The sequence below is a fragment of the Pelmatolapia mariae genome, linkage group LG6, assembly GCF_036321145.2.
Source record: "Pelmatolapia mariae isolate MD_Pm_ZW linkage group LG6, Pm_UMD_F_2, whole genome shotgun sequence".
Classification (NCBI taxonomy): domain Eukaryota; kingdom Metazoa; phylum Chordata; class Actinopteri; order Cichliformes; family Cichlidae; genus Pelmatolapia; species Pelmatolapia mariae.
The window spans coordinates 43,464,736-43,485,167 of record NC_086232.1 but is presented as its reverse complement, the minus strand read 5'-3'; the positions used below and the strand labels follow the sequence as shown (position 1 = coordinate 43,485,167).

Genomic DNA, 20,432 nt, shown 5'->3' with positions numbered 1-20,432 from the left:
GTCTGCACTCTGAGAACAGAAGTCAAAGTTAATATTGTAATTAAATAATTGTTAATCGTGGGTTGTTTAGAAATATGAAAGTGTGACAACAACCATAAGTTCAAGCAGTGACCTGCAGATATTCACTTCAATTTTAAATTCACTTTTATTTATATAGCAACAGCAGTCGCCTCAAGGTGCTGTATACTGTAAAGAGCCTACAATGATACAGAGAAAAGCCAAATGACCAGGTGACCCCCTATCAGCAAGCACTTGGCGACAGTGGGAAGGAAAAACTCCCTTTTAACAGGCAGAGGCAGAACCAGGCTCTCCCATGTTGGCTTCTCTTCATTGGTTCCCTGTTAAATCCATTCAGGCCATGGAAAAGATTTTCAGTCTGCCTCATAGTAATTCAGGCAAACCATCAGGTGACTCCGGAGGGGAAAGCTGTGGTCTACTCACAAGGTGGGGTCCTTGGGGTCCTAACCCTAACCCTTCAACAGGTGGTCGAAGACATACTTTGAGGACCTCCCTAATGCCACTGATTGATCCTCTGTGAGGCAGAGGCTGGGAATTACTCGACCATCTCTGAGGGTGAGGTCACCGGCGTAGTGAAACAACTCTTTGGAGGCCAGGCTCCTGGGCTGGATGAGGATCGCCCTAAGTTCCTGAAGGGCCTGGATGTTGTAGGGGTGTCATGGTTGACACACTATGATACTTTCAGTGGAGATGTGGGGTGGTGCCTCTGGATAGAAGGAACCATCCCAGTCTGCCAATCTTTAAGAAGGGGGATCGGACAGTGTCCTGCAACTACAGAGGGATCACACTCCTTAGCCTCCTTGGGAGGCTAGCGTACTGGAAAGCACAGTTTGTGCGTTTATAGTTTAACCTCAGACACACAAGGAACAATGCAGATATCATCCTCAGTTCAAGTGTGTGTGGGAATTTGCCCATCTAGTCTACAATTGTGGAATTGGAGAAGACATACAGCGACATCCCTCAGAGGGTGGGGGGTGCTTTGGGAACATCTCATAGTCTTCAGCCTCTCCCATAGTCAAGAACTCTGGGCAGCAACTGAAAGACAACGACTGTAGACACAAGCTACAGAAATGAGCTTTCTCCAAAGGGTGGCTGGTTATTGGATACTTCTCCACATGAAAAGCAGCTAGTTGTGGTGGTTCAGGCATTCGCTTAATTCAAAATCCTGCTGCTCACATACAAGGTCTTAAATAATCAGGCCCCATCTTATCTTAATGACCTTGTAGTACCATATCACCCTATTAGAGCACTTCGCTCTCACACTGCAGGCTTACTTGTTGTTCCTAGAGTATTTAAAAGTAGAATGGGAGGCAGAGCCTTCAGTTTTCAGGCCCCTCTTCTGTGGAACCAGCTTCCAGTTTGGATTCAGGAGACAGACACTATCTCTACTTTCAAGATTAGGCTTCAAACTTTCCTTTTTGCTAAAGCATATAGTTAGGGCTGGACCAGGTGACCCTGAATCCTCCCTTAGTTATGCTGCAATAGACGTAGGCTGCCAGGGATTCCCATGATGCATTGAGTTTTTCCTTTCCAGTCACCTTTCTCACTCACTATGTGTTAATGGACCTCTCTGCAATGAATCACACTTTTTATTGCTTGCTCATAGGGGGTCATTGATTGTTGGGTTTTTCTCTGTATGTATTATTGTAGGGTCTACCTTACAATACAAAGCACCTTGAGGTGACTGTTGTTGTGATTTGGCGCTGTGTAAATAAAATTGTGAGATTTCATCAGAGATGTAAAAATTGCAGCTGATGTTACTGTGTCAAAGTTACCGAGGCTGGAACACAGAAACAGTAAGTAGATGTTTTCCTCACCTAATTTATTATTTATTTATTTATTTTTTAGCATAAAACCCTTTTAAAAATATGCTTTAGTTCAGTTTTTAATCCAGAAATTCAGTAATGAGATTATATAAAGATCACCTGTGCAAAAACTTCTGTTTCTAAAGTGAAACAGTAAAAAATTACAGCACTTTTAATAAATGTTTAGGTGTTTCCAGCCCTGCCCAATTTCTACACCATGGACACCTTATGTAAGTAGAAGGCGTGGGCTAGTTCTTTTAGGTTCAGCTGCTAACAAGATGGTGTATCGGTCAGAATACAGGAAGGAGGACAAGAGGCTGTCACAGTCAGCTGGTTTATTGTCACCTCAATGCTCAGTGTTGCCAGCAGTCTGCAGTAACAAATATGTTGCCATTAGACTAAATATATGTCACACCAGCAGTGGTTCAACTAATATAAACTCAAACAATATCTAATATGATAAACCTACACATGCATGCATGCATATACATGTCCATGACATAATATCTAATAACTCAAATTATGCAAATATTACATAACTTGGTTCAAACACACAGAGAACACCACATGAAAATGCGCTGCTACAACTCAGCAGAAAGTAATTCAAGCCGCGGCAAACCTCGAGATTGCAAATAAACATATTTAAGGTAACTTAGTTTTCAAGTTGCTATACATCAATACAACCATTATATCCCAAATTGTAATAATATGTATGTATTAAGTCCGTAGTAACTACATAAATTGGAAAAAAGTGCAATAAACTACAAAAGAAATTGAAAATAATTTTTTTACACATATTTCTAGTTAGAGAAATTTCAGAGGGATATCTCTCAAAACTGTAAATGCAAAAAAGTTGCACAAAATAGTTTCCAACCACAGGAAATGTATTTTGAGTGTCTTCATAGTTTTATTTTTAAGATACACCATTTTTTTATATGCTGCAGGAAAAATGAAAATAAATATTATAATACAAATTTGTAAAAAAACAAAAACAGCATCAAAATAAAATGTTTCCAACAGTGTAATTTGAGTTCTAAGCATCCAGAAATTATACAGAAAGGCATAAACTCAAAAATTAATTTGATAAACACCAGCATATCTTTGTAAATGCCCTTCAGGAAAAAACTATATTTTCTGTGAAAATGACGTCACTTCCAGTTTCGGGCAGGTAATGGTGGACAGCCGATAGGTCGCGGTGACGTCTAAACAGTGAAGGCGAGATCGATCAACTGCAGACCAGACAACAAACGACGGAGGCTCCAGAAAAGTGCAATCAAACTATGAGTTTATTACACAGGAGAAGAAGCATCAGCATATGTCCTCTTCTAACAAGAATACACTGAATGGGGGTTTTATAGGACAGAAAATGTACGCCCCCACGTACACGTCAAGTACAGGTCAAAAATACATTTTTGACAGACATGGGTACATCTTGTACATTTTTAATAGCTATAATCAGACATATAACTTCTCTCTTCTATAATACTTGCCTTTTAAGGTAATAAACTTCAAGCCTCAGGGTCTCTAGTGGCTAATTATTGACCCTCGTCACCAATCACTAAGTAGACAGAACTGCAGCCAGTCTCCAAAGAAGCAGAAGACACTTGGGCCTTCGCTCAGGCCTGTTGCTAGATTTATGTGTATTGTAAGCATGCATGCAATTAACCTGCTATGTTCTCATCCTCCCTCAACATGTATCACCTGAACATCGCGTCAGTGAAGCTTACAACCCTCCTGAATGGAACATCAACTCTAAACAAGCACAGATAAGCAATGTATATAGAATAAACACAACCTGTAAATAGAAAGGTCAATGTGGTGACAAACATCTTCAATATAACCCTGTAAAAAATATTACTGACAAAATAATGCTGTAAAACATGTTATTAATGCAATTATCATAAGGCAGATTATATGGCAGAAATAAAAGAATTTCTGAATCCTAACAACAGCTGATCGGATCGGGAAAGCCTGTTTCTGGAATATTATGTTTTTGTGGCTGCAAGTGCTTTTTATACACGTTATACAAAGCCATGTGTGGAAGGAAACCGTGATGATGTAAGTGCAACTCCTCCGATTTCATATGCAAAAGAAATTATTGCGCTCGCTTATGTGGTTGTGATTCTACCGGCTTTAAAAATAGTTGTGCAAAATGAAGCGTCCCCGCTCCAACCGGTCATAAAGGGTAATTTCATTAACATGCCTAAAAATGCTTGCTTTTTAAATATTTTTGAAGAATAACAACAGATTGACAGGCAACAGGCCCTTTCTACCCTGCACCCTGGTGAGTTTTAATGGCTTCTAGCACTTTAAACTCTGAGGCGCTGCAGCTTCAGCTTCTTTTGAGCGATTTGCATGATTGACAACTATTTTTATTCATTTGAGTCAATAAAATCATGGTAACGATGCTGCGTTCACGTCACTTCAACCAATCAGAAGTTGTGAGGCGAGCCCCACATGAACCCAAACTGATGACATGTTGTAGCTACAGCGGCTATCGTCTACTGGTGAAAATAGAGGAAATCTGTCCCATAAGGCACTTTCTGTCTTAGAGCATTTGTGCTGCTACACATTTATGTGGTCTTCTTTTGTGGCTGATTCAGTGAATTTTGGTGTTCTGGAATCTGTGAGGTCTCTGCTAGCTAACGAGCCGTTGTTTACCCGGGTACATCTGGCAAATTCTGGCTTGGTTGTTGGTGTTTAGCGCACTTTTGTGCATTTATGTAAATGCTCTTTTAATCATCGCTTGTTTTCGCTGTGTTTGGTGATTTGGGTTTATATGAGCATTTAGCTGAGACTCTAAGCTTTGTGTGGAAACTAGACATGTTGATATTTGCATAAAAGGCTTGACGGCACAGACAGTCACATAAGTCTTGAGCCCCAGTGCCCCCGTGCTGGTGGTGTTAGGGCTTAACTGGTTAAGAAAGACAAATCAAACATTTGGATTCATTTTAATGAGCTCAGACTTGTTGGAAATGCAGAGGAGCTGGATGTGAACTTTAAAGGACTGAAGAGGAAGAAGTTTACAATCATTTAGAAGAGTTTCAAACATCAACTGATTAAATCCATGAATCTGAAAACGTGTTTGTGAGTGAAAGAGACAGACATGTACAGACTGAACTATCTGTTCAACAGTGTTTCTCTAACAGGAGGACACTCTTTACACTCAGCTCAGCACAGGGACACTGAGGCACCACTTTCTAACCAAAACCCAGGATAAAGAGTTTCAGTGAAGGTGGTGTTGAAGGTGTGGAGGTGGATCAGAGTGTCAGAGGAGACTCTGTAGAAGGACAGAGTGCCAGCAGGACAGTCCACATACACTGCTACTCTGTTAGAGACAGAGGAGGAGGAGGAGGAGATGGATGCTCGAATGTTATTGTGACAGACAGCATCAGGACCATCTTTAATGCAGTCCAGACTCCAGGACTGATCGTTGTATCCAAAAACACAGTTGTAAGTCTCTCCTTTCCTTCTGATTCTTCTGTAACTCACTGATATATCAACCAGTCCTCCCCATTCGACCTCCCAGTAACAGCGACCAGTCAGACCATTTGTGCACAGCAGCTGGGGACGAACATCGAATCTGTCTGGATGATCAGGATATGACTGAACCTCCTTCACATGTGTCACCTTCCTGTTGTCGTCAGACAGTTTGAGCTTTGTGTTCACTGTGTTTGTGTCGATTGTGAGTTGACAGGAATCTGATGGAGAGAACAAACAATCCAGCTGCAGTTATTGATCCATCATCTGGTCATTGATTGACACTTTGATGATGACTCCTGACATGATGAAGATGGTTGAATGTGTGCTGCTTTGTTTTCATGAATCACATTAAAAACACACTTACACTTCCTCAGACCTGGTGTCAACCATCGGACTCCAGCAGGCTCCACCCTGAAAGGAGGAGGGGGGTCAGACCAGCACAGTCAGCATGCACACATGGACATTACATGGCTCTCATACACATACTGTTAGTGTTAGGAAGGAAAATGATTAAATAAAGCTGCTTTTGCTTGATGTTATATACACATTCCTATTGTGCTCATAAAGATGTGGCACTCCATGTAATAAGGGTCAAACGCATTAATTCAGCACTATGATTAAACTGAATTATTAAGACTGACATGCAGAGCTTGCAAACATGCTTACACATCAATTGTGGAGTTAGAGTCGGGGGGATATTTTTTCTGGGCTGAGGGAGTCCAAACACAATGTCCCAGACCTCGATAATAAGTAGAAAATAAGAGGCTAAGAAGGTGTTTTTCGTTCTCTATCTTTTTTCCAGGAAAGGAGCAGATGGTAGAGAAGGCCAGATGTGGACGGAGTGGACAAGACCCGCAGGGGAGACGGTAGGACCACCACGTCGCGGTATAAAACTGTATTGCACGCTTACAGGGCCATCCTTTTTGTGAAGCAGACCGCGTGTTCACACTGAGGTCCAGCGCGCAGTAACTTCTAACTTCAACTGCTGAAGCCAATAAAATCTTTCCAAAGATAGTCCTTCTCCTTCCTTAAGAAAGAAAAATGCACACAACAAAGTGGCGACCCCGACGGGATTTCTTCTTTTTGGAAGTGTCAAACTGGACACAACTGGTTTCGGTTCAGCTCACAGAAAGCCTTCAAAATAAAGGTAAGCAGAGCCTGTTGTTTATATCGAAATCTGCATATCAAAGTAGAGGACGTAAGCCCTGACGGTACCAAAATTTTTATTTTATGGCCAAATTCTTCCAGATCTTTGATATAAAGGCTGATTTGTTTTGGTATTGCCCAAAACAAATCAGCGTCTTGCTCAATGGTCAGGTTGGGACTGCCAGTAAGAGTTATAAGACAGGCAAAAGGTACATCAGTCCAAAAATTGGAATAGACGGTCCATATTAGACAATTTTGATCTTACATAAAAATTCTCAGCATATATAAATAAACAGGGATACAGAAAGGAGTTCCAGATGAATAAAAATTCATTCAAAGCCTTCTGTTGATCAACACTTTTAATTTTTTTTTACCTTTTTATTTACCTTTAACCTTTTGTATTGTTTATATTGTCTGTTTTATTACTTGGCGTTCTTGATGCATTCTCAATTATCCAGGAAAGTAAATCTCCAAAAGTTGATTCTGTTCATCTGGACGTAGCGTTTTGTGGGAGAAACGTTTCGTCACTCATCCAAGTGACTTCTTCAGTCTCAGCTGACTGCAGGTTTCCCCAATCTTATAAACAGGACATTTGCATAATGACTGAAACCAGCCCACTGAAGGAACAATGGGCTGGGAGGTCAGTATCATAATTATGCAAATTCTCATCACCATTGATCAACAACCTCATGGACAAGGCCCATGAATACCATTCACAGAGAGTTTGGATACTTAGCTGTTTATTTTTACCTTCATGTTCAGCTCTTTGTGACTGCCTGTCTATAAAAAGCGCTTAATAAATACACTTTACTTACTTATAAATTGGCAAACCCAACAGTTAACGGGTTTGAGTCTATAGTACTTTGCATAACACCCAATAAGAATGTTAGCCGTATTAATTATGTTCATTACAATGTGCAGAAATTGGCTAACCTGACCAGGAATGCAATAGCCGGACTGTCAGAAAAGTTGACGTCAACGTCAGTTATGACAGTCCAGAACAGGATAGTGTTAGATATGCTCTTGGCAGAAAAAGGAGGGGTGTGTTCAATGCTTGGGTTGACTTGTTGTGTGTATATTTCAATTTATACAGCTCTGGACGGGTCAGTTATCAGGGCACTGGAAGGATTATGGAAACTGTCACATGAGATGAAAGAATTGCCTGGGATTGATGTTGTCAGATCCCATGTTTGAAGACTCTTATAAACAGATTGATAACAACGGCAGTAAAGGACGAACATGTGCCACCAAACTATCAGATGCCATTGCTGGTCGGGGTCGGGTAAGGAGGATTCAGGACAGTCGAGAGAGAAGTTGGAGCCCCAGGTGTTGAGAAGTAGAAGGGCTAAATGTGTATTGCTCATTTGGTGCTTAGGCTTTTATTATTAAAAGAAACACTGAATCATTTTAGAAGATAAAATGTCTGTTTGTTTGATGCGTCTGTCTGTAAGACCCAGTAACTACGTGAAGAAGGCCGACAGCTGATTTAGCACCGACTCGACCAGAAGACTCCTCTCCAGTTAAGGCTGAAAGGCTGAGTATCACACTGGATGGGAAGCTGTGGGATAGCAGGCTGAACGAAACACGTTTCTTTGATTCACACGTGGAATATGTGTGAAAGGGAGAGAAAACATTTCAGAATCAGAATACTCTATCATTCCCTGAGGAAGTTAAAATTCATCCTCCTCTATCAGACATTCTTTCCATACCTGAGAGTGTCCAGTCTCCAGCCTGGATCCTTCAGTCCAGCCGACAGGAGCTTCATTCCCGAGTCACCTGGATGATTGTAGCTCAGGTCCAGCTCTCTCAGATGGGAGGGGTTGGAGCTCAGAGCTGAGGCCAGAGACGTACAGCCGTCCTCTGTGATCAGACATCCGGACAGACTGCAGACACAACAACGTGTGAACACTTTTCTTTTTTTTTGTTGCTGTGTTGTTTTTTTCCTTTTTTTTGAGCTTGAATGCCATGCACCCATTCCATGCATTCAGTTAAGGTTGGCTTTATTTATAGCAGCAGCAACACATAATGAGGTATAATTAGTTTTTTTTAATTCTGTTTTTTGTCCATTGTTAATCAGCAGTGCCAGCTTTGCCTTTCACAGTGATTAGACCATGAGGGTTCTGCACAGTATCTTTGCTGTTCCTAGGACTGCTCTCTTCTGGACGCAGATCTCAGACATCATTCCTGGGATCTGCTGGAGCCACTTGCCCAATTGGAGGTCACTGCCCTCGCTGCTCCAATTACCAAGAGAACCACTGTTTCCTTCACCCTCAACATCTTTTTGAGCTCATCTCACAGCCCGTCATATTTTTCAGGTTTCTCATATTCCTTCTATCTCATATTACTATCACTCAGTATAGCTACATCTATCACTATGGCTGTCTTCATCTGCTTTTTCTATCATCTCCTTTAGCCAACTGATGATCTCACCAGTAGGGAAGGCATAGGTATTGATTGCCCGGATCTTGTACTTCCCATTCGGCTGACTGCTCAGAACTTGTGGTTGCAGCTTTCCTGGAAGCCTCATTTGTCTGTGGGATTCCCAGGTACTTGTAACTATTCTCAATGTCTCAAGGTCTTTTTTGCATTTCCTGCAGTTTTTCCTTAATCTGCATTTCATAGCAATGAAAGGGAATTAGTATACCACAAGCACAAAATAGCCCTAAATTCTCTAAATGGACGGTGAATGAATTCACTTTTTAAATTAAATCTAAAACATATAAAAAACATGAATATGAAAAAAGTCAACAGTACCCAGAGTCTAACACTACACAACAAAGGTAAACAAAAATAATTTGACAATTATATGATGGGTAGCTGTTTAAATATTAATACAATTTAAAGTTTTATGATCAGTCGAAATGGCTGATTCCTGACCTGACAGATTCCAGTTTACAATGTGGATTTTTCAGTCCTGCAGAGAAAAGCCTCACTCCTGAATCCCGCAGGTCATTGTTACTTAGGTCCAGCTCTCGGAGACTAGAGGACTGGAAGTTGAGAGCAGACAGAACTTCACAGCTTCTCTCTGAAAGGTTACAGCCACTCAATCTGAAAAGCAAGATTTGTGATAAGATTAAATTACTGTAAATGCTGAACCTAGACAACCCAATTCATGGTTAAGAAAATAAGCTAAAATTTGAGTTGAAACAAATCTAATAAAACATTTAAAATTTTCTTTGTGAAAACACAAATCAAGCTCTGTCTAAATATACCTGTTGGCATAAACAGAAGGCACTACTGGTCACTTTCTTGGCCCAAACAAATCTCTTCTAAGCGACAGTTAAGTGTCCCTTAGCAAGTTGCACCTCCACCAGATGCTTTTGGTCAGTAAGGTTCTGGTATGATCACACTTGTTGGAAGAGTTCATAGCAGAGACATAGCAGAAATGAAAAAGGAGATAACAGACTACACTGAAGGCGAGTTATAAACTGAGCTATGATTAGCTAACTAAAGTATGTGTAATTGAAATAAAGAACAAAACTCCTGTCCTTGAAGACAACATTGTGAGTGAAATCATGAGGCTAGCAAATCTCCCAGACGAGGCTGAAGGATCAGATCTAGAATGCACACAGAAAGTATTCACAGCAGTTCAGTTTTAGAGCCTCATTCCAAAATGAATTAATCACACTAATCATGCCTTGCCGGCTTAAAAGGCTGTGCTGTTAGTCATTAGGTTGTTGTTGTTGTTGGTATGTGTTGGGCTGTTAAATAAAGCAGCATGCTGAAAAGCATGAAACTGTGGTTGGGTCTGCCGTGTGATGTTTACAGTGATGCCAAAAACCTGGGCTTGGGAGACCCAGGACCGGGACCAGCCAGGGAAGGAGCTGGCCTGAAAGGTGGCCATGCTGGTGGCCACGCAGTGAGAGCAGGGTGCCGCCGGTCGGAAGAACTGCAAGACTCATCCGAGTGCCGAATGCAGTGGATCACGAGTCTGGCAGCTCAGATTGGTTCCTGGTCACCACCGCCGCCACCCCCACCCACGACCCTCAACTGCGCAGCACCCGTGCTGGCCTCCAGGGTGAAACCAGCCAGGACGCAGTCTGTCAGCGCACCCATCACCACTCCTTGGGTGGGAGCGGCTGTTGGCCGGCAGAGGCCTGCACCCATCATGGCTCCCCAGAGGAGGGCCGCAGAGCGACCAGTGAGTTTTCACAGACTGGCCTGAGGTGGAGGCGCGCAAGGGTCCTGCTACGCCCGAGGTCACCGTGCCGGCCGGTCTAGCGGTGTCCTCGCCAGAGGTCAGCACACCATTTGGTCCTGCACGCCAGCCGCCTGCCAAGCCACCTGGGAGACTCCGCTTACATCTGCAATTGCCACATGGGTGGCCCCTGTCACCAGCGCCACGGATACGTGGGCAGCCACCTGAACTCACACTTCCCTGTCGCTGAGCCGCTGTAGGGGAGATGGAGTCACCTGCACGGCATATGCAATCACGCCTCGTCTAAATTTATTTAAAATGAAACAAACAAACAAAAAATAAATAAATAAAACATATAAGCAAGTATTCACAACCATGCCACTCAAAATTAAGCTCAGGTATATCCCACTTCCATCATGCTGTGGGGCTGTGTGGCCAGTGCAGGGACTGGGAATCTTGTCAAAGTTGAGGGACACATGGATTCCACTCAGTATCAGCAGATTCTGGAGACCAATGTCCAGGAATCAGTGACAAAGACCACGACCGGATACACTGCTCAAAATCCACTAAGGCATTCATGTTCTGGAACGGCCATCTCAGTCCCCAGACCTGAATATTATTGAAAATCTGTGGCGTGAGTTAAAGAGAGCTGTTCATGCTCGGAAGCCATCAAACCTGAATGAACTAGAGATGTTTTGTAAAGAGGAATGGTCCAAAATACCTTCAACCACAATCCAGACTCTCATTGGAACCTACAGGAAGCGTTTAGAGGCTGGAATTTCTGCAGAAGGCGGATCTACTAAATATTGATTTCTTTTTTTGTGGTGCCCAAATTTATGCACCTGCCTGATTTTGTTTAAACAATTATTGCACACTTTCTGTAAATCCAATAAACTTCATTTCACTTCTCAAATATCACTGTGTGTGTCTCCTATATGATATATTTAACTGACATTTTTTATTGTAACAACCAACGATTTATAGAGGAAAATAATGACTATTAACAAGGTCGCCCAAACTTTTGCATCCCACTGTATCTTATCATTTGCTGGGTTTTTAATTTTCTGAATAAATCTGTCAGCGTGCTGTTTCCGTATCCTCCAAGCAAGGAGTTTCTTAGATTTGGGACCATTTTCATAATAATTCTGCTTAATGAATTTAGCCCTTTTCTCTATTTGGTCGTCATATAACCCATTTAATATCTGTTGTGTTTCTTTAATTTGTGATAAGGTGTCATCACTGTTACTTTTCATATGTTCTGTTTCTAGGTGTTTCAGTCTCGTAGTAAGGTCTTTTAGATACTTCTCTTTTTCCTTTTTTTATATGAAGACCACAAAATTAGCTTCCCTCTAAGAACTGCCTTCGCTGCATCCCATAAAATACTAGGAGAAACACCACCATTGTTATTACAGTCCATGTATTCCTTAAATTCTTCATTTACAAAGTTTTTGAAATTTTGCATCATTTAGTAGACTAGTATTAAGCCTCCATAAAGTCTCTTTGCGATCTGAGTTCAAATGGAGTGTCAGGTACACCCCTGCATGGTCCGAAATATCTCTCACCCCTATATCACAATTTACAATTCTATGCTTATCAAAGTGTGACATAAAAAAATAGTCCAGTCTTGAATACATATGGTGGGAATGTGAAAAAAAACAACGTATATTTCTTTTCCACTGAGTGCGAATCCCTCCATCCATCAACCAACCCTAATTCCTTAAGCATTTTTTTAACATATACTGCTTCTGATTGTGACAATTTAGTTTTACTGGACGTGTCCTGAAAAGGATTCAAGTGAATATTCCAATCTCCACCGCATATTAATACGCCTGATGTTTCTGTTGCAATTAATTCAAAAAGGGTCCTGATCAAATGTTTATCAGTCCCTGGTGGTCTGTACACATTAAAGAATGTAACTTCCTTGTGATCTATGTACCCTTTAACCAGTATATAACGCCCCTCCTTATCTCTGATTTGTGAGGAGAGTTGGAAATGTACTTTGTCAGACAATAAGATGGCCACTCCTCTAGAATGGTTTTTTATATGTGAGGAATAATACACATTTTTAAACCCCATTTTACACAGTTTTTTGTGCTCAGTGACAGAAAGATGTGTTTTTTGATAGAAAATTAGATTTTGTTTTTCTCGTTTCATTTTAGCAAGAGCTTTCTTTCTTTTAATGAGGTTATGTAAACCATTAATGTAAAGTGTAATTACTTTATATTGTTGTCTTATCTCCATCAGCAAAAAGAAAATACACAATACCTGTAAACCTCTAGGTGCTCTGAAAAGAAAACATTGGTCTGCCGAACAAAGGAACAACATACCTGAACAAATAACATATATGACTTCCAATTATGAAGTATACGCCCAACTTCAAAACAAAGAGGAGAGTCCCTAGAGTCCCAGAGAGCCCCTCGTAGTGCTGCTTGGTAATCTCCGCCCATCATAGCAGCGCTCTTGGAGAAAGCGAGTAACATCCCATAACTGGGGTCAAACCTATCACTCTTATTTTACAGAGGAAAACTGCAGTCTTAGGTGTGGAAAAAAATTAGGTGTTACTATCCATACGCTTGAATCCCTGGAGCTTTTCCTGAATGTATTTCATCCATTCCTCCCGGGTCCTCCGTGGCGCCCCACTCGCTCTTTCCCAGAAGGGCGTCCTCGGCTTGGGTACGGGGATGCGTGCTATTGGATTGTCCGCTCCCTTTTCCATCAACACCCTCTCCAGGTCGTCGGATGCCTCTTGCGCATTGTTGTAAACCATTGGCCTGTTTTCATAAAACACACGCAGTCTCGACAGATACAATGTTTGGAAGCGGAGCCCCTTCTCTTTTAAAATCTTCCTGATCGAGTTGTTTGCTTTGCGTTTAGCTAAAATGTCACTGGGGTAGTCTTGGTCGAAATACACACGTCTCCCTTTCAGCAGTATTTCTTTTTTGGTCCATGCATAGCGGAGCACCAAGTCCCTGGTCTTGTATTCCAAAAAATGAATCACGATAGACCTGGGGTTGGAGCCCGGTGGTGGTTTGGCGCCGAGTGAGCGGTGGCACCGCTGTACGCCCAGATTAGTGTGCGAGAGGGACAGTTCCTTCTTTATAAAATTCTCCATGAATTCGAGCATGTTGTCCCCTTCTTCACCCTCTGGTATCCCGTGAACACGTATGTTATTCCTGCGAGAGCGGGCTTCCAGGTGGGACAGACGTGTCTGGAGGTCCTCTTGTAACTGGAGAGTATGGCCGAGCACATCTTTAAGATCGACTGTGACCTCCTCCACCTCGGTTACTCTCTGTTCGACCTCCTCAATCCTGCTCCGTGTAGCTTTAGCTTGCTAGCACCGTCAACTTCTTTCGGTGAAAAAACTCCTTCCTCCGCGTTTTCTTGCTGAATTCCTCTTGTCTTTCTCTTGTTACCCCCGGCATACTATTATGAATATTCTTAGTTGTGTTATAACATGTCAATTTTCAAGGGGTAACCAGACCGCCCAGGAGCTGAAAGATTATGCTGCAACCAGTTTCCTTACCATCCAGAAGTCCTTTTGACTGACTGTGATTTTTAGAGGCACAGACTTTTCTATATACGGTCCCATTTTTGAGAGAGCATTTCAGAGCAAACAGGGAGGTGACCAAAGATCTGATGTTTACTCTGACAGAGGTCTAGCGAAGAGAGAACCTTCCAGAAGGACAACCATTTATGCAGTACTCCACCACTCTGCCTTTATGGTAGAGTTACCAGACGGAGGCACTTCCCAGTAAAAAGCACACGACTGTCTGCCAGCAGCTTACGAAAAGGAACCCGAAGGACTCTCAGACCACGAGAAACAAAATTTTTTTGGTTGCAGCTTTCCTGGAAGCCTCATTTGTCTGTGGGATTCCCAGGTACTTGTAACTATTCTCAATGTCTTAAGGTCTTTTTTGCATTTCCTGCATTTTTTCCTTAATCTATCATTCGTAGCAATAAAAAGGGAACAAAATAGCCCTAAATTCTCTAAATGGACGGTGAATGAATTCACTTTTTAAATTAAATCTAAAACATATAAAAAACATGAATATGAAAAAAGTCAACAGTACCCAGAGTCTAACACTACACAACAACGTTAAACAAAAATAATTTGACAATTATATAATGGGTAGCTGTTTAAATATTAATACAATTTAATGTTTTATGATCAGTCGAAATGGCTGATTCCTGACCTGACAGATTCCAGTTTACAATGTGGATTTTTCAGTCCTGCAGAGAAAAGCCTCACTCCTGAATCCCGCAGGTCATTGTTACTTAGGTCCAGCTCTCGGAGACTAGAGGACTGGAAGTTGAGAGCAGACAGAACTTCACAGCTTCTCTCTGAAAGGTTACAGCCACTCAATCTGAAAAGCAAGATTTGTGATAAGATTAAATTACTGTAAATGCTGAACCTAGACAACCCAATTCATGGTTAAGAAAATAAGCTAAAATTTGAGTTGAAACAAATCTAATAAAACATTTAAAATTTTCTTTGTGAAAACACAAATCAACCTCTGTCTAAATATACCTGTTGGCATAAACAGAAGGCACTACTGGTCACTTTCTTGGCCCAAACAAATCTTTTCTAAGCGACAGTTAAGTGTCCCTTAGCAAGTTGCACCTCCACCAGATGCTTTTGGTCAGTAAGGTTCTGGTATGATCACACTTGTTGGAAGAGTTCATAGCAGAGACATAGCAGAAATGAAAAAGGAGATAACAGACTACACTGAAGGCGCGTTATAAACTGAGCTATGTGTGGCACACCCAAAATGTGTGACCACTTTTGTGTTAATCATCTAATTTAATTTGTTTATTTATTTTCTGTGACTATGAATATTCAAAAGGATTTTGGAAACATGACCAATTCATGCAGTATATTATTTTGGACTGTACAGAAGGACAGGAAAATGGAGCAACACCTCAGGTGGAACTATTATTTCAAGGCCGGTGCACCCCAGTTGCTTTAGGGGGATGGACTTCAGCCCACTATTCAGACGCAATCTGAGAGGCAAACCGAGTGCGCTGTGTCTTCATTGCTCCTGAACTTTACCTGTATTTGCAGGTTAGTACCTGGTAAAAATACTACCACTGTTTGTTACATAGCAATGTTTCATCTCCATGCTAAGTTTTAAGGAAGTAAGACGTTACCTGTAACACTTATGGGCACAGCCGCGCGTTTGACCCACATCAGTGTGAGACAGCGGGGTCAGGCTGCGCAGGCCGCTAGCAGAAACGTCGCGGTAATGTTTTGTTATTGTGGGTCGTAGCGCCCAGAGCATTGTCTTGAAGGAAGGTCATTCATATAGATTTATTTTCTTTTCAATATGAAGGTTGGTACTCCCGCACACTTTACTATTTTATGATACAAAGATGTTTTATTGCTTAAGTGTCATTGATGTTTGAAAAGTATAAAGCTGTTTAATATGTGAGTGTTAATGACAGGTGAAGTAGAAGGAAGTTGCCCATGTTATGCAAAAGTGAGTTTCATCTTCAGTGTGCTGTAAATGATGTGTGTTTATTTTTGCTCAATTTCAGTATTCAGAACCGGTACAGTTGTCCACTTTAATTTCAACCAGATAAGAGTGTGGTTTGCTTTAGATACAGTTGAATATTGCTGTAAATTCACTGTAGATTACAGTGGCTTTTAATCGCTTAAGCTAGAGCGTGTGTGTACTTTTGTTTTGCTTTCACTGAGCGATCCTATGAAGTACATGAAAAATGCTGGAACGTGTAGAGTGTGAATCCATTTATGTTTATGCTTGTGACTTTGGAAAATGGACAGATATGAACACAGGGACTGAAAGAGTCACGCACACTGGATATTGTTAATGTTGTTCATGTTTATTGAAACTTGAATAAGAGATGCAATCTGAGAGGCAAACCGAGTGCACTGTGTCTTCATTGCTCCTGAACTTTACCTGTATTTGCAGGGATTTCTTCTTTGTAGATAGCACAATAATAATGTGCTATCTAGGCGCTGCGAGGGGCCTCTCCAGCCAGAGGTCGAGGAGGTGCTGCGAGGGGCCTCTCCAGCCAGAGGTGGAGGTCGAGGAGGCGCTGCGAGGGGCATCTAAAGCAGGTGGTGGAGGTCGAAGCGTGCAAGGGTCGTGCTACTCCTGAGGTCACCGTGCCGGCCGGTCTAGCGGTGTTCTGAGGTCAGCACGCCAAGTGGTCCTGCACGCCAGCCACCTGCCAAGCCACGTGGGAGCCTCTGCTTACATCTGCAATTGCCACATGGGTGGCCCCCATCACCAGTGCCACGGATACGTGGGCAGCCACCTGAACTCACACTTCCCTGTCGCTGAGCTGCTGTAGGGGAGATGGAGTCACCTGAAAGGCATATGCAATCCCGGCTCACGCTGCAAGCTGCGGAGCTGCAGCTGACGGTGTGTGTACAGCAACCGGGAAAAAGTGTTAAATACAGCAGGATGCAAACTGTGAAACTGTGGTTGGTTCTGCCGTGTGGTGTTTATAACCCATAGTGACAAAGTAAAAAAAAAAAAGTCTGCTTGAAAAAGTTTCAGAAACTTATTTAAAATGAAACAAACAAACAAACAAAAAATAAATAAATAAAACATATAAACAAGTATAAACAAGTATTCACAACCATGCCACTCAAAATTAAGCTCAGGTGTATCCCGTTTCCACTGATCATTTGATAGATATTTCTACAAGTTGAATAGAGTCCACTATTTGATTTCAGAGCAAATAGAGAGGTGACCAACGATCTGATGTTTACTCTGACAGAGGTCGAGCATTGCTCTGTGAAGAGAGGAGAACCTTCCAGAAGAACAACCATTTATGCAGTACTCTGTACACCACTCTGCCTTCATGGTAGAGTTGCCAGACGGAGGCACGTCTCAGTAAAAAGCACACGACTGTCTGCCAGCAGCTTACAAAAAGGAACCCGAAGGAGTCTCAGACCACGAGAAACAAAATTCTTTGGTTTGATAAAAGATTGAACTCTTTGGCCAGAATGCCAAATGTCTAAAGGAAACCAGTTATAGCTCATCACCTGGCCAATACCATCTCTACAGGTGAACAGGTGGTGGCAGCAGCATGCTGTGGGGAAGGTTTATGGCAGCAGGAACCAGGAGACTAGTCAGGGAAAGATGAATGCAGCAATTTACAGACATATCTTTGATAATGACTGGCTCTAGAGGACTTTTGACAGGTGAATTATTTTGAATATTTCACAAATTCAAAAAGGAATGACCACATATTTACTTACAGAGCTTTGTTGGAGGCTTTGACCACTGGCAGCAGCCTCTGAAGAGCCTCCTCTGAAGCAGAGTATTTCTTCAGGTCAAACACATCCAGATCGTTTTCTGATGACAGTAAGATGAAGACCAGAGCTGACCACTGAGCAGGAGACAGTTTATCTGCGGAGAGACGTCCTGATCTCAGGGACTGCTGGATCTCCTCCACTAGAGAACGATCATTTAATTCATTCAGACAGTGGAACAGATTGATGCTTTTCTCTGCAGACAGATTCTCACTGAGCTTCTTCTTGATGTACTGGATCGTTTCCTGATTGGTTTGTGAGCTACTTCCTGTCTGTGTCAGCAGGCCTCGTAGGAGGGTCTGATTGGTCTGCAGTGAAAGACCCAGGAGGAAGCGGAGGAACAAGTCCAGGTGTCCATTTGGACTCTGTAAGGCCTTGTTCACAGCAGTTTGGTAGAAGTTTTTCTCTGTAGATTCTCTTGTTTCAGACTTCTTAGAGGTTGATTGTTGTTCTTCCAGCAGATTGAGTCCAGAGTTGATGAAGGTCAGATGGACATGAAAAGCAGCCAGAAACTCCTGAACACTCAGATGGATGAAGCAGAACACCATGTCCTGGTACAGTCCTCTCTCCTCTTTAAAGATCTGTGTGAACACTCCTGAGTACACTGAGGCTGCTCTGATATCGATGCCACACTCTGTCAGGTCTGATTCATAGAAGATCAGGTTTGTTTTCTCCAGCTGATCAAAAGCCAGTTTTCCCAGAGACTCAATCATCTTCCTGCTCTCTGGACTCCAGTGTGGATCTGTCTCAGCTCCTCCATCATACTTGACCTTCTTCACTTTGGCCTGAACCACCAGGAAGTGGATGTACATCTCAGTCAGGGTTGTGGGCAGCTGTCCTCCCTCTCTGGTTTTCAGCAGATCCTCCAGAACTGTAGCAGTGATCCAGCAGAAGACTGGGATGTGGCACATGATGTGGAGGCTTTGTGATGTCTTGATGTGGGAGATGATCCTGCTGGACTGCTTCTTATCTCTAATTCTCTTCCTGAAGTACTCCTCCTTCTGTGGGTCAGTGAACCCTCTGACCTCTGTCACCATGTCAACACAGTAAGGAGGGATCTGATTGGCTGCAGCAGGTCGTGTGGTTATCCAGAGGCGAGCAGAGGGAAGAAGGTACCCTCTGATGAGGTTTATCAGCAGCACATCCACTGCGGCGGACTTTCTAGGGTCAGTCAGGATTGTAGTTTTGTGGAAGTCCAGAGGAGGTCGACACTCATCCAGACCATCAAAGATGAACACAACCTGGAAGTCTTCAAAGCTGCAGATTCCTGCTTCTTTGGTTTCAGTAAAGAAGTGATGAACAAGCTCCACCAAGCTGAACTTTTCCTCTCTCAGCACATTCAGCTCTCTGAAAGTGAATGGAAATATGAACTGGATGTCCTGGTTGGCTTTGCCTTCAGCCCAGTCCAGGGTGAACTTCTGTGTTAGGACAGTTTTCCCAATGCCAGCCACTCCCTTTGTCAGCACTGTTCTGATTGGTTCATCTCTTCCAGGTGAGTCTTTAAAGATGTCTTCTTGTCTGATTGTTGTTTCTGGTCTGTCTGTTTTCCTGGATGCTGTTTCCATCTGTCTGACCTCATGTTCATCATTGACCTCTGCAGTCCCTCCCTCTGTGATGTAGAGCTCTGTGTAGATCTGATTCAGAAGGGTTGGGTTTCCTGCTTTAGCGATGCCCTCAAACACACACTGGAACTTCTTTGACAAGACAGACTTGAAATGATGTTGAAAACCTTCAGGGGGAATTTCTAAAAAAACAAATTAATTAAATCTCAGTCAAGAACTTATTTATTTATTTTATTTTATTTTATTTTTTTGCCTGTCCCGTTTGGCTCTTTTGCCATCAGAATTGTTGTCTACAGGCGAAGAAAGATGCCCAACAGATTTACTTTACGAAATGGACCATCCCAGCCTTGCTGTAATGGTCCATTTGATTCACCATTTATTATTTATTTTATTTTCATTTGCTGAATCCGGGACAGACTTGATTGGGGGAAAGAAAGGGGAGAAAGAAAGAGGGAAAGAAAAACAACTGAGAAGAGGGAGGGGGAAAATGGGCAAAAAACAAAAACCAACAGAATAAGCAGACAAAAAATGCATATATCGATCACCTGGATCACCTGTTGAGAAAGAAAAAAGAAAACAAGCAGAAGAAAACGAGAGCAACATAATAAACAACATCACAATGATATATGGGAATATGACAGTAAATACTAAATATTAAACATTATTGTGCAGCACGTAAGATCGACAGCGCACAGTGTGCTTTGAGGTAGGAGCCAAAAAGGGTGTAGTTTGTGTGTGTGATCACCTGTGTGTACACCTGTGAGCATGGACACGCTTGTTTTTTTTAAAAGGTTCCTTCATGTAATGATCTGCTAGAGGGTGTGGGGGGGCCACAGTCCCATCCTCCAGGGCATGAAGCAGGTATGGAGGAGATCAAAACTCCAGACATCCAGAGGCCCTCAGAGCACAAGAGACCAAGGAAGACCAACAGAGGGGCAGCCGCGCCACTATCCCAGAAAGAGCTGAGGAGAGTCCCAGATGAGGGATCACTCAGC

General features: G+C 42.4%; 1 protein-coding gene across 1 annotated transcript in view; it reads right to left on the bottom strand.

Moving 5' to 3' along the window:
- Positions 1-3,091: 3,091 nt before the first annotated feature.
- Positions 3,092-20,432, bottom strand: part of LOC134629592 (NLR family CARD domain-containing protein 3-like) — a 29,715-nt gene continuing 12,374 nt past the window's right edge. Inside the window, exons 7-12 of the mRNA XM_063477071.1 lie at positions 17,822-19,619; positions 14,784-14,954; positions 9,330-9,500; positions 8,162-8,335; positions 5,671-5,717; positions 3,092-5,524 (exon numbers count right to left, since the gene is read on the bottom strand). Of these exons, the coding sequence (XP_063333141.1) occupies positions 4,995-5,524; positions 5,671-5,717; positions 8,162-8,335; positions 9,330-9,500; positions 14,784-14,954; positions 17,822-19,619 (2,891 nt within the window). The 3' untranslated portion in view covers positions 3,092-4,994. The remainder of the gene's footprint in view (positions 5,525-5,670; positions 5,718-8,161; positions 8,336-9,329; positions 9,501-14,783; positions 14,955-17,821; positions 19,620-20,432) is intronic.